Genomic DNA, 14,859 nt, shown 5'->3' with positions numbered 1-14,859 from the left:
ACCCTTTTAAAAGAGCTATATTAGCTCTGGAAGAATCTGATAGGAAGTTGATTAAAAAGTATACTCACTCAAGTATATAAACTACTTTTGAGTACTGATCAGTTGTTAGTTTTGGACCCTGGGTTAAAAGAACTGAGTAATGAAATCCAGGTATAATTTGCCTTCAGAAATGTTATTTTAATGCCTTACAGGTGGGTCCTGATTTTTATTGTTCCAGCATGATGAATCGCTAAAACTGTTACAGGAACACTCCAATCAAAAATGATATTTTTTAAATGTTATTTAGCGATTGACAAGAAAAACGTAATAACCTCATGAAAAATGGAGATAACAATGCATACATTTTTGATAAAATAATGCTAAATAAATACCTCTAGAAAATTAAAGTAGTCTACAAACAGAAAGCCCCTTCACACTGGATCGCGCTTTTGAATTGATGACCTGCCTTTCCCCTCATTCATTGGTCAACTCTTGTCTTTAATTCAAAAGCATGAACCCTGTGTAAAGAGGCTTTCTGTTTATGGATTACTTTCATTTTCCTTATTTAACAATAGTTTAGCAAAAACATCATGTGTTTTGCATGGTGTGAACATACAACTGGATGACTTGACATGTAAATTATGCAAAATGAGTAACAAGTGATTTTTTTCATGGGCATTATTGATATTGTTTGCTGTTGTCCAGTGCTGGTCACCATAGGTACATCATGATCTTTCAGAAACATCGTTATCTTGATTCAACACAAAAAACATGAAATTAAAATTTTCTCTTGGCCATAACTACAAACTAAATGGGGTAAGTAACATATTAAAAAATGTAATTTTTGGAGGGAGTCCTCCTTTAAGTGCATTTTCGCATTAAAATAAAATTACTGTATTGAATTGATTAAAAATTTAGCAGATTGACATTTTTTGAAAAATTCTAAATTATTGTAAATAGCCTTAAATCTGAGCTGTCTGTTGATAAGCAGTGGTATTCGTCCTGTGTGCAATAAACTAGTCCTAAATAAAACAAGTGAAATGTTCATCCTATTAAATTAAATATAATTTCTTTTAAAAACCTTTCAAAGCAATACACATCATATACTCAAATTAAGAAGATCAAAGCTTTCTCATAAATCCATTTCAAGTGTAACCATCCACTAACCTTCACTAACGCTCTGTTTGTTTTATCAGAATTAAAGCTGTATTTATGTAATTCGTTTCTCGGTCGAGTTATGGTTCTAAAGTACTGATTTAATCCTTAGCACTTAGGGTATAATTTGTAACTCAGTTTTTAAATGTGCTTGAAATGTTGTCATTAAGTTCATTAGGACTGAATACATTTTTCAAATAGTTCATTTAAATTTGGAGTGGAATATACAGTATCTGAAACACATGATCATTGGCCTTTCTGTTATTGTTTAAATTGCATTGTCATGTTTGAATATACTCTCTATATATAAAATCCTAAGCCTAAAAGTGCAATGATTTTATGTGACGTTTATATGTCATTTTTTTGTCACGGTTTAAATCTGGCTTATTTTAAAACCTACATATATATGTTTGGTATCATTCCTTTCAGAATTTATCGAATTGTAATATGATGTTGTTAGATTTTCAGATTCTTATTATAAACTAAAAACATCAAGAACTCATGTCCCACAAGATGAGGCTTTGTGCCAAGACATTTAACCACGTCTGAGGCCGGAAATAAAAGACAAAGAGTAGATGACAAAGACGGCTTCTGTACATGCTTTTAAATGTTTGAAGCACCGAGTGAGATGCAGATCATGTGGCACTGCAGCAGCAGCAAACCAGCAGTTGATCGAGCAAAGAGGATGTAAAGAAAAAAACTGTATTTGTTTCCCTTTGTATCACCGTTTAAAAGGGGGTTTAGGAGGAGCGACCACGTCTCCTTAGGGTCTCCTTCAGCCCCCCTCTTCACAACAGAAGCAGCAGAGATGCGAATTGGCTGGCATGTAGCGCAGGCCAGGGGGTTGGCGAGCAAAGCGAGCAGGGAGTAGTAACACCTTAGTAGTATCAACTTAATAAGTTGCATGTTTCAAGATTTATAAGCTGCTCTTTTAAATAACTGATCATAAAATAAGTTTCATGTTGATATTGGCCTGTGGTCTTCCAAACCCTAAGAAAGAAATGAAATGCACTTGAACACTTTGGTTTGGCTGCTTTATGTTTTAGTAAATGACATCTTGCTGAAGTTCTGTAACCTTTTTCTTTTACAGTGCGACCTAAAGGCTTGCATTACCTGGTCAGGCCAGTGCAGACTGAGTTTTTCACTCGCCGAGGGGGTAATGTTACCCTGCCCTGCCTCCTGCGGGTCAAACCCAACAATTATAAAGTGAAGTGGACAAAGCTAGAGGAAGATAAGCTTGGTGTGGAGAACCTCATACTGATTACCAATGGCGTGCAGCAGCGAGGTTATGGACCTTTGGCAGTACGTTCCAGCTTGCGCAGGGTGAACCCAATGGAGTCCTCTCTCCACATCACTGATGTTTCCTTGGATGATGATGGGAGTTATCGTTGTGAGCTCATAAATGGCCTTGAGGATGAAAGCATTACTCTGACTCTACATCTTGAAGGTGATGAGAGGGAAAGGAAGGAGTTGGTTTGGAGTCTAGAATGTCTTTTATGAAAATCTTCAAATTGGCATGTTGTCTTTAGTTATCTTGCAATATTTTTTATGCCAGGTGATACTGGCTGGCCAACTCTTAAAAAATGGGTGCATACTATTAGAAGATGGTGGTCTTTTAGTGTTGTAATCATCTGCACTGTAATTGGCCAGATTTAAACATTTTGCTTACAAGAATACAATATGTACTAGAATCCAAAACACAGTACTCAGATAACATTTAGTGTCTATATATTCCCTCAGATAAAACTTCAGAAGAACTGAAACCTGGCAGAAAAATGTACACAAAATGTATAAAGTTACATGAAAAATTACAGACTTGTATAGTATTGTACAAGCTCCCGAAATTAGCTGATGGGATGGCCGGGGCTACTTCCACATACTGTAGAGCCTTTGACTGTGGTTCACATCTTGTTGCAGTCATCGTCAGCCCAGACTTTCTCCATGTCTGTGTGTTTTTTCACAATGTCCTCTGGTAATTAGTACTTTTAAACTGGCCAAGTGATGTGTGTGCGAGTGTGCAATCAATAGGCTGTCGCACTCACACATACTGTAGACAGACAGACAGACTCCAGCTCACACCTTCTTATACTGGATGATGCAGTTTTGCAATGGATGAATCGGTGAATGTTTATAAGATTGGTTTCTCAAAATGCTTTCTTTCATAGCAATCCATGCTGTCTCTAGCCCTCTCTGTATCACCATCAAAGTCCAACCAAAGTGAAAAAATGAGGGCACAAGAGGAATAAAAATTCATCATAGAGTGATGCCTTCTTGCACCCTAAGCAAAAGAGATCAGATCCCCATTGAAAGAATGCCATGAATAAATCAAGCAGAAGTTTTAAATTTTCACTGAAGGTAATATTGGAATTTAAAATTTCACAAGTCCATGAAGTGGTGTAAGGAATGGGAAAGCAAAAACCTTAAAACTTACCAAAAATATCCACTTTGAAGCAGCAACGATTCTGACTTCAAAAACTTGCCTTCCACGTTTCTGCGGTTTATTAATGGCCACAAAAGTAAATTGGAAGTGATACATTTCATCACACATTCTTGGCACTATTTTTCTTGAGGTGAGGTTATATTCCTGTCCACTTATCTGATCACAGTGACAGTCATGGTTGAAGATTTCATATAAATATAGAAGTAAACGGCACAAAACCACGCTGAAGCTGTTTACCACAATATTTCCTTTCCATTAAGATGATTAGAAAATACATAAACATGTGTTGTGAAACTAAAATGAGAAAAAAATTTCCTCTTATGGTAATTCCAGTACTTGTAGTTACCTTGCCAATTATCTGGAATTTCTACATAGCGGCAGGCTGCATACATTCCTCGCCAACTTGACCATTTTGACTCTTCAAATTGATCTCTTTATTCTCTCATCTTGAATTTGTTGGAGATGATCATTGGGATACTCTGGCTTATACTGATACTTATAATGATCTTAAGGGTATCAAAGAAGGCAATGAGACAGTGAGGCACCACCAAATGGGACAATAACCAAACTCAAACTCATAGAAAGGGGTCTTATACTGGCAGATAGGAGAACATCAGCTGACTATCCAAAGCACATACCAGAGTCATAGTGAATGAAATGGGTAAGGGTCACAGCCCCAAAGTCATCTTGAAAGTACACTTTAGTTTTGCTAGTAGAGGTGGCACAAGACAGAACAAAACAAAGATGGGGTCAGGGACAGACTAGATGGTCAGAATAGCAGACAAAATTCAAAAGTACCAGACTACCGTATTCAGAAACAAAACGTAAAGTGAAAAAAGGGCAAGCTAAAAGAGTCATTTTGCAAAAAGTGTTTGTTTTGCTTACCTATCAAATCCAAAATACAGATAAAGTCCTTTCCGTGCTGCCCTTTCAAATGGGGAGTGTATGGTGAGATCACATGGCACTGCATGTCTCTTGATCACAAGACTAGCAACTGACAGTGTTAGAACAAAGAACATGGATGCAGCCATGCAAAACTAACACAAAGCTGGGGAACACACTAGAAAAATTAATAAGAAGACAGCACCATACTAATATCACCCTCATAATGATACAATATCAATTGGCTGCACATAAACTTTAAAGCCACAAAAAGTGGAAATGTGGGAAACAGGGATCTAAAATGTCAGATTATGAAAGTTTGTTTCTACAATAATACTGAATGTATATATATCTTCATAGCATGATATACTGCATTGTTTATTTCTCTAACTCCTGAGAAAACTCTTTCCCTAAGCTTCACAAAATGAGCTACAGGAATTCACAACTCTGGGAGTGAAATGTTGACATGAAGGAAGACAGGCAATGAGGTGAAGACACAGCTGGAATCTAAAGGCAAACCTACAAGCAAGACGCCCATTCAGAAACCAGGCCTCCCAAATGCTTCAATTTGATTTATGTTATTTGTTGTCAAACGTTGAGCCGTACATTTCCAAAGAGAATTCCATCTCCACTAACCTTACATCAGTCATGGTTTAATCAAAAAATGCTAAACTTCAAGAGGGACATGGACCTTAATTGCTGTTGCAAAGCAACATATTTGGAGTGACATACACATTTAAGTTAGACAGGTCCTGAAGCGTGTGCTCTTCATTGCTTTTGCCTTGTTGTTTTGTTTTTGATATTCACAGTAATAATCTACCATATTGTTTTTTCTGCTTCCTAGCCATGCATTTTTTCTATATTAAACCAGAGTGGCTTTTCTCTTATTTTCTTGGATCCCACTTCTACATTCAACCATGACTTGCTGCTGAGCTTGCATTTTCTAGTTCTCCTGCATCATGGAGTCATGGAATTCTTCAAAATAAATGTTCCAAAGTCACCCTCTAAAGAGTTTATTGTATATATATATTTATTTATTTAGTAAATCTATATATAAAAATGTTTAAAATTGGTTATATGCTGTATTAAAATTCAGAGGGTTATATGCAGTGAACTCAGTTTTCATTGACTTGGAGATAACAAAGCCAGGTTAGCTTGTTCCAGTGAGTAGTTTGTAAGCCACAGAAGAACAACTGGACAATATGAAGATGAAATTGTGATGATTGTTAACCTTGATTAAAAACACTATGGAACCTCAGACAGATTTGACAGCAGCCATGGGGGAACAATGGACTGCTTTCTCTATGTAGAACTAAGAAGATCTTGATCTGAAGGAACAAGTCATTTCACATGGCAAACCTAAGAGTATACAAACAGCAATGCACATGCATTAGTCTTCAGTTTAATAGTATTTCCTGGGTATTTTCAAATCTTATCTATGTGGAGTGTGCACTCATATTTGTGTCTAATTCATCGGGGATCTCAGCAGTACACAGCCCTGCAGAATCTGTAATTCTTTGCAAATAGAATGAAGCATTTTTAAAGTCATTGGGGAATAGATCTCAACACAGAGTGAGCTAAATTGTGGTCGTACAGTATATAGAGTAACTGTTTCTTCATCTGTGATGAGAGATGTAAGATATTACTATCATGAACTTTAAACTCCTACCAATTATATTAGAAGCCTCTTCGTGTAATGAATATTTATAAAGGGTATACATTTTAGAAGATTTGTTGTATGTTCAATCCACAGTTATAAGACGCTATAAGGATTTACCACAGGCAATTTTGTGTTTTCAATTAAGGTAAAGTTATTTAAAATAGCAGCTGTAAATGACCCCGTCATCCCTCCATCTAATTCAGGGTTGAGGTTGCCACAGTGTGTTTTAACAGCACGGATGAACATTTTGGGACTATCAGAACAATTTTTCATGGGTGGTTCTCTCTGTGAGTCATGATGTCAGGCCACAAAATGAGTAAAACAGACAGAGACTTGACGTGAGTGGCCCACACTGCATCCTCAGTGCTCTTCTATTTTCTGACTCGCAGTCTGCCCCTCACGATTAGCCTAACTGCCTGACCAAAGCAAAGAAGAGGGAAGCACAAGATACAGGTGAGAGGGGAGATGGAGAACGTTTCTTCAAAAAACTTAAAGGGGCAGGGGCTAGAAAACAAAGAGAAAAAGAATTTTAGTCACTTCAACAAGGAATAACTATGTACAAAATTTTTCAATTTGAAAGCAACAGACTGCAGGGTCAGGGTGTAGAAGTGATCACCTCAGTATGCTGTTTACTTATGACTACTAATGATTCCCTACATGCAAAGACAGTTCATTAAACACTCAAACTAGAAGTGATGTTAAACAATTTATTACACACAACCTCAGTGCAGGAGGGTGAGTTTAAATGTTAAGAATATGGAGTCAACATCCACCATTAAATATGACATAGTATGACATGCTGTAGACTTCACTTTGATTTTATGTCCTCTACAGTATGCAGCCAAAAATCTAAACAGGTTCATGCTTTATCTTTCAAGGATGTCATCTTTCAAACCAGGTTGAGTGGAGTTATCATGAGCTAGGAAGGAGGGCATGGAAGTTTAATTGGGCTTAAGGAGAAACTTTGTCCTTGTGTTGGGACTTCACACATTTTCTCTTTGCCAACACTCAATTTAGTGCAGCAGAGTTTGTATGAGGCAGGAGGACAAAGCAGCCATAGGAGTACCACAGACCGTTCAGGGGGATAGCACATCATCTATACAGCCTGTTGTCTTATGTCACTCAGTATCCTGCACTACTCTGCTTACAAATCAAGAGGGAATGCTATGTGTATCTGCATCCAACTGATTGTGGGAGGCCAATCTGTATGAATGTCCAGGGCTAATTTTAAATTCCTGATCCTGCTGTCAGACAGTCCATCCCTGTCTGACAGAATGAGGCGCAATGTAAGAACCAACTCTATATGGGGCACCAGGACCACACAACCCACCCACACTTGCTTATATGATGCCAGTTTAGCATTGTCAATGACTCTAACATGTATGTCTTGGGTGTACAGGAAGAAAACGGAAGTAGTCTGAGAAAAACCCACATAGCCAATTCTGGACTGAGGTTTTTGAGCTTCTGAGGCATCAGTGCTACTCTCTGAATTATTGTGCCTTCACAGAACACTAAGCACTCCAGTCAAACTATTAGGATTATTCCTCTTGAGGGAACTTTACTCCCATTTAAAAACTATGAAAAGAACTGACTCCATGTTTCTTCTTGTACTAGGAGTTGTATTTCCTCTCCAAAACGTCAATGGCCGCTACAAATACAAGTATTATGAAGCAGAAAAGGCTTGTGAGGATCAAGACGCTAGACTGGCTACATTTTCACAGCTTTATAAAGGTGAGTAAAATGTGTTAGTTACCCTGCACACAATCTGTGGAAACTGATTAAAATTTTAAAGTGTCTGTTTTTCTCTTGGTAGCATGGTTAAATGGCCTAGACTGGTGCAACGCCGGTTGGCTCAAGGACGGCACTGTTCACTACCCAATCATCCACTCCAGAGAGCAGTGTGGTGGGAAAGAACTTCTTCCAGGAATCCGCAGTTACGGGCAACGGGATAAAATCAACGACCAATTTGATGCATTCTGCTTTACATCGACGATTAAAGGTTTCACAGTGTGTAAAAACACAAATAATTCCTTTTGAAAATGCTCCTTGATAAAATTAAATGAATAAATAAAATATTGCAAGACTAGATTAGAACATAGCTATTCAAGGAAATGTAATGTTTATGATCAATGTCCATTTGCACAGCTTAACACAAATGTCTTTTAGCAAATAAAACAAAAATATTTTTTTGTGAATTCTCTATGTAATAAACTTAATAAGTTATAGCGTAATGAAAATTGCATAATTAGATCTCGACCACCCTATAAATTACCATGTTGGCTCTAGCTTGTAGTAATGATAGTTATTGATTTATTCATTAATACTTTTCCTGGATGCCCTTATTCTTATACTGGACTATGGGTGCTATAATATTTAAACTGATAGTTCATTTATATTTTATTTCCATTGTAAGGCAACATGCCTCAGTTTTATATTTAGATAAACAAAGGCGGCAAAGTACACATGTTCATCTGTCCACCCAAATATCTGAACCCCGTAACAGAATTATGATACTGTAGCTGGCATCAATCCCAGCAGCACAATGTGCCAGGTGGAAACATAGAGTGAGTGTTTTATAACATTCAGCTGTAATGGATTGTAATAAAAGAGACAGAGAGTCACTTCTGTACAGTTTAAACGGAACCAGATATGGCTTGTCTACTTTGAGACTTGGCTGGCTTCTTGATTTCACAGAGCATTTCAAAAAGGCTTTACATTTACCTTAATTACATCAAAAATAAGAAATGTTTAAATTGTCTACTTAACCACACAGAGATTAGTAAGGACAATACTGTTATGTTACTAGGTTTTTTGGCTGTTTTTATTCTCTTCCCTTAGTTTCTATCTTTTTTTTTCTCTATACTAGGGGGATCTGCCCCCTACTCGCTTTGCTCACCAACCCCTGTGCGGGTGCTACGCACTAGCCACGTCAGGGCTTTGCCACTTGCGTATGGGGAAGCGGAGGTATAATTTAAACAGATTGTTATTTTCATGGGAATTGTTACATATGCATAATAGACCTAACTATTTTACATTACAGCAAGTAATTAAGCATAGTAAAAAAATAGCAAAACGTAATTAATTAAAAGAAAATTATGTTTCATGTTGCGTTAGAGGTATTTGTTGCGTTATATGTTTTCGTTCTGTTTGGCTTTGAAATTAACATGCAAATACTTGTTAAACTTACACTTTTACTGTAAAACTTCATTAAAAACAATATTTAGAATTAACTTTCCGTCAATATCGCTTTGAATTTTGATTCTGTGTTTGGAGTTACAATGTGAAAACGCAACGTATAACTGCTTGTGAGTGAATATCATTTCTTTCTCTCTAAAAAATAAACCGACTTTTTCGAATGTTTGTCTCTGTGATTTGTTAGTTGTCATAGCAAAACATATTCTAACGGGTATGAGTGACATATCAAGATCTCCTTAGGTGTCTAATGTTTTTCCGCGGAGGATGTACTATATTACCTTTCTTGTCACCTGTTAAAATTTTATATGTCAGAATTGTTTGACCAATTTTGAATACAACTAATCTTGTCCTATTGCATAGCCCATCACTCAGAGATAAATTACGCAATAACATTACGATACATCCTTCTTTCAATAGTAATTCGGATGGTGTTAACAGTTGTAGATATTCTACAGGATATTGTAAGTTGATGTTTTCATCTTTCACACAATCACCACCAACTGTTTCAGCATAGTCTATTGATACACATTTAACCAATTTGCCATTTAACCGATCAACAATTTTTGCGTTAATTCGTTTGACTTCATCGTGTCTCTGTGCTACGATTTCCCGTGTGCTCATTTCTTCTGTTGATAACCCGTCAGGATGAAATTCTTCATTAAGATTTGGACATAATAAATGAACTGACATAATGCACTTCAATTATTAACGCTGACATCTATGCTGATTAGATTTCAATCTGTCTTAGATGTGTAGCACAGTTAGTGTATAATAAAGCTGAACCAACTTAAAATTCAAACTACAAAATGTTTTATCATTGTGTTGTGATCATAGAGAGAAATGCAAAAATCGTGCATCACTCAAAAACAGCTATGTCTGCTTTCACAACATTTTGCTTTGGAGTTTCAAGAATTTCATTGTGGAATCATAATGGGTCGGACAACCACATAAAGGCCACCCAGCTGAGTAGATGTTCATAAATTTGTAAAGTTTCAAAAGTGGCATCATGAGTAGTGGTTCAGTTGAGAGAACAACACAAAAAAATGATAGTTTTACCCAGCTTATATGTCATATGAACGATTCAAACATTCAACAAGTCATTGCATTTATTAATATGGGATTAAACATCTGTTTCCAAATCAGAAAATAACAAGAGATAGCATTCATAGATCAAGCCTAGAAGGGAGTTGCTACAATTATGGAACCCAGTCATACACACAAAGAACACATTCTTGATTCATGAGAGCAGAGAAATTGATAGCTACCAGAGCAGATGTGTACAGTTAGGTCCATAAATATTTGGACAGAAACAACTTTTTTCTAATTTTGGTTCTGTACATTACCACAATGAATTTTAAATGAAACAACTCAGAAGCAGTTGAAGTGCAGACTTTCAGCTTTAATTCAGTGGGGTGAACAAAAAGATTGCATAAAAATGTGAGGGAACTAAAGCATTTTTTTTAACACAATCCCTTCATCCCTGCTCTGTTTGCCTAACTCTTCTTTAAAGCTCATCAGTCGAAAGCATCTATTGTCATGAACGTACGCAGAAAGTCATAATTTGAATAAACCAACGTCATTGTTATTTTTTTCCTTACAGGTCAAGTTTACTTCACCAAGGGTCGCAAGACTTTCAGAGATGCTGTGCAGTCCTGCCAGAGTCAAGGTGCTGAAATTGCTACGGTAGGCCAGCTATATGCAGCTTGGCATTTCTCTCGATTGGACCGCTGTGATGGTGGTTGGCTCGCTGATGGCAGCGTTCGCTTCCCTATCACCACCCCCCGGGCTCGTTGTGGTGGACTACTTGAACCTGGGGTGCGTAGTTTTGGATACCCAAAAAAGGCTTTGCGTTCCTATGGGGTCTACTGTTACCACATCAAGTAAATCAGAATAGTAAGCGACAGCAGGGAAAAGACAGAAAAGAGTGCCTCATGTTTCTTGGCGAACACAAACTCCGGTTTTGGTTTCATTTCTTGCCAGTAATGCCTGTTGCTCCACAGAGTTAATAGGTCCCAAGTATATCTGACGTTTGCCATTATGTATTTTGGGAAGAGTTTTTCCACTATTTATTTTTACTTAAATCAGTAAGTTGCTATTCAAGAAAAACTCTTTTTGTTCTACTTTTTTTGAATATGAATCTGGAAAAGCTCCTACAGCTCCTTTTGCGCAAAGCATCCTATTCACTGTAAGTCCTATTTCCATTTCTCAGAAGATGTCTATTACACCAACTGTCACTGCCCTTAGAGAAAAATGAGCATGGCTGATCTCACTTTCCGTGTGTTTCTTTTGCAAGTGTGAGTATCGCATCTGAACAGTGAACAGGGTCAGCAGTGCACAGAGAAATATATAAAGCAGCTGAAGATCCGTTACCAGTCTTAATCATATCACATTCATGCAGCAGTCTGATCTGCCCAGAGAGCAAAGGAAGAGGCCATGCTGAGCACAAGAAAAGTCAAACAGAGCTTTAATAACAAAAAACATTTTATTTTTGATTTTATGAAGTGCTGCTATTAAAACCAAAGCCTGTAGGGTTTGTTTTTAATTAGTTTGCTCAACAATTAATGCACCATTTGACTAGCATGGTTTTTGTGACTTGTCAATGTTGTACCTTCTTCAGAGTTATTATCACTGTGTCCTGCTTATTAACTGATATGTATTTGTGTTCTTTCCTTAGCCACATTATTAACTTTATTATTACTTGACTCCATCCTTCAGTGTAATATTCCATTTTTGAAAAATGATTGCTACCTGTTCTGCCTTTCTGAAAATAAAAGTGCTTCTGAACAGAAAAGTTAATCAGTCATTTCTTAATAATCAATCAGTGTTTATACATGCACACACAAAACTGGGATAAGATGAGTAAACCGGTTAGGGCAGAAGCCTTTGTTTCGTGGAAACCTCCATTTACATGTACATGTCCAATTATGGAATTCTCCATATGCTCTAACGTCATTAAACTGTGCAAAAAAAGAGTTCAACGTCATCAGCGGCTGGCGGGTATCTGAAAACAAGCATTGAGCCTGTGATCATTTTCTTGTGTTTTATAAATAGGTTTTGTTCTTCATTTGTTCTGAAGTCAATAACATTCATCCTCTTTTTACATCCTTGACCTGAGCCACCGATGGTTCACATTATGAACACTGGCCGCTGTGTCACCCAGTCTCACTGATTCAACATATCAATGGCAAATAGCTCTGCAAAAACTAAACCAACAACTTATTGTTATGTTTCTGTTACTGAATGCCATGCAGCACACTCTTTTCTACTTGGCTGTATGAAAGAATCCTTAAAGGGAATGGTGTATCGAGACTTTTTCTTCTTGCCTTACACCCAGAGCCAATGGAATAGTAATAAAAATAAGTAAAATAAGTATTACATTAGCTAACTTGTTACTTTAAAAAAGTAATCAGACTACTTAGTGCACGTTATTTTTTACGCATTACCCTACTGCTATGAAGTGGTGCTGAGTTTAGCACTGTATGTTCAGTTCATCAATATAAATTTAATGATTTCTATAATATCAATATAGATTATGTCATCCAGGAGAAGGAATAATATGATTGATCAAACATTAGTAATGTATTGATCTTGTGGCTGCTGAAAGTGCAATGAAAGGCAACCAGAGTGCAATGGACATGAGCAGACCATGATATCCTTACCCGTAACCCAGTTAAGGGTTTCCACTTCCAAATAACTGGGTTACTCACAGAGACATGTAAGTCTGTTAACCAGGTTTCTCAGAGACCAATAACCTGATTATTATAATCAGAATAAGGGTTTAAGTAGCATTTTAGAAACCAGAGTATTAAAGTGCATGTAAATGAACCAAATATGTGCAGGGAGATCATGTAATAAATGTCACAGCTCAGTGGTCGGTTCTATTAGAATTATTTAGAATGGAGAACTCATAACGTTTGTTGAGTACATTGGACAATCTTCATCATCGACTTTGACCTAAAAAACTAAAATTCTGAAATGTAATTTTCAAGTAGAATGAATCCTTGTCATGGTCAATGGGGAAAATAATACTACTGCAACGTCATTGAAATCTGTTAATTATTGTAGCAATGGCCATTGTGTCTCCAAAGTCTTAAAAATCTTTAATTGTATCCTCACCCTACTCCTCAGCCAAGATTTATTTAAGTATTTCAACATTTTCTCTGAGACCTAATTTATTTTAATCCAAAGGTTGTCATTCCTGCTCTTTAACCTCCTTGACATTAACCCCGAGCATGACTCGAACTCAGAATTCTATGTAAATACGGTTAAACCCGAGTCACACTTGGAGTGACACCTTTACAGTGTTAAGCCTGAATAACTCTCAGGACAGTATTCTACTGCCATCTAGTAGATCAAACAACATCATGCTAAAAATCATGAATGCCTTGGGGACGTATCTTACATCTGCTTAGTTATAGAACAAGAGATCTACTTAATGGATTTAGATCGGGGGTTTTTCTAGAATTTGCTTGAACATTCTGGTTGATTTTGTGACTTCTCTCATTGTGCTAAGAATCATAGTTCGCTTGATATTTTTGTGCTAATATGAGAGAGAAGCTGTGGGCTGAGGGGATGGTGAAGCATGACGTCAGGAGTAGGGAGCTAGGCAGGGCCCTCCTCGCTGTCCTGTTTCACTTCTCCGCAGGTGAAGCCGAGTGGGGGGGAAGCAGCTAGTCGGTTATAATTCCAAGTAAAGCAGAGATAGTAAAGAGAAATGTTAATGCCAGTTGTAAAGGGAGCGTGTGAGGCAGCAGTGCTAACCTCTGTGCTACCATGCCCAGCTGGCCAACAGAAATCTACCTAAATGTGCCCATTAACACATTTTCATCATGACTCTAATCTATGGAAACCATAACCTGCAAGAAAAAAAGCATCTATGCCTGTCAGTCTGTCAGAGTTACAATGTCCAAATCGACAAACTTTGGAAGCAGTAGCCAATATTTCCAGTAGTGTACATCTGTCCAAATAGTTCTTGAGGAAGTGTGGGTATAATGGCGTGTAGAATGGAAAGACCACTGGGGTCTAAAAAGTCTGTGATATGTTAATGCATTGGATTTCGAAAAAGATTTTTGGTACTCACCTTCAGTACACATCCATCCATTATTAAATCCAGTTAATCCAATTGCTGGGTTTTGGTGGACCAGAGTCTATTCTGAAAGTACTGGATGCAAAGAACTAACCATAAGTGTTCATTATCTTTACTACAAGGGCAATTCAAAAAGTAAAAGCAATTTGAAAATTACGTAGTACTGCAAAGGATAGACGCTGGCACAATACAACACGTTCGCATTGGCTTATGGGTAGTTTGCAGGGCTCTGCCATTAGTCTAGCTGAAGTAACGGTCAAAAGAACATACTGTAGGTGTTCACCTGAAGGATTGCACCATTGTTGAACAACATACCGTAGTGCAGAGGGGGAGTGAAGCTGCATAATTTTCAAATTGTCTTTACTTTTAGATTTACTATTGCAGTTTAATTTGTTTCCCTTGTGAAATGAATATACTACTTAATGAGGAAGTAACAAAAATATGTGATCAGAGAGGTGTATG

The 14,859-nt window shown here is 37.2% G+C and overlaps 1 protein-coding gene across 1 annotated transcript in view; it reads left to right on the top strand.

The window, feature by feature from the left end:
* Positions 1-12,102, top strand: part of hapln2 (hyaluronan and proteoglycan link protein 2) — a 40,719-nt gene extending 28,617 nt beyond the window's left edge. The window contains exons 3-6 of the mRNA XM_039751036.1: positions 2,225-2,581; positions 7,731-7,847; positions 7,930-8,115; positions 10,912-12,102. Coding sequence (XP_039606970.1) covers positions 2,225-2,581; positions 7,731-7,847; positions 7,930-8,115; positions 10,912-11,195 — 944 coding nt within the window. The 3' untranslated portion in view covers positions 11,196-12,102. The remainder of the gene's footprint in view (positions 1-2,224; positions 2,582-7,730; positions 7,848-7,929; positions 8,116-10,911) is intronic.
* The last annotated feature ends 2,757 nt before the right edge of the window (positions 12,103-14,859 follow it).

The sequence above is a fragment of the Polypterus senegalus genome, chromosome 1 (assembly GCF_016835505.1).
Source record: "Polypterus senegalus isolate Bchr_013 chromosome 1, ASM1683550v1, whole genome shotgun sequence".
Taxonomy (NCBI): Eukaryota; Metazoa; Chordata; class Cladistia; order Polypteriformes; family Polypteridae; genus Polypterus; species Polypterus senegalus.
This window is presented reverse-complemented; position numbering and strand designations above follow the sequence as displayed.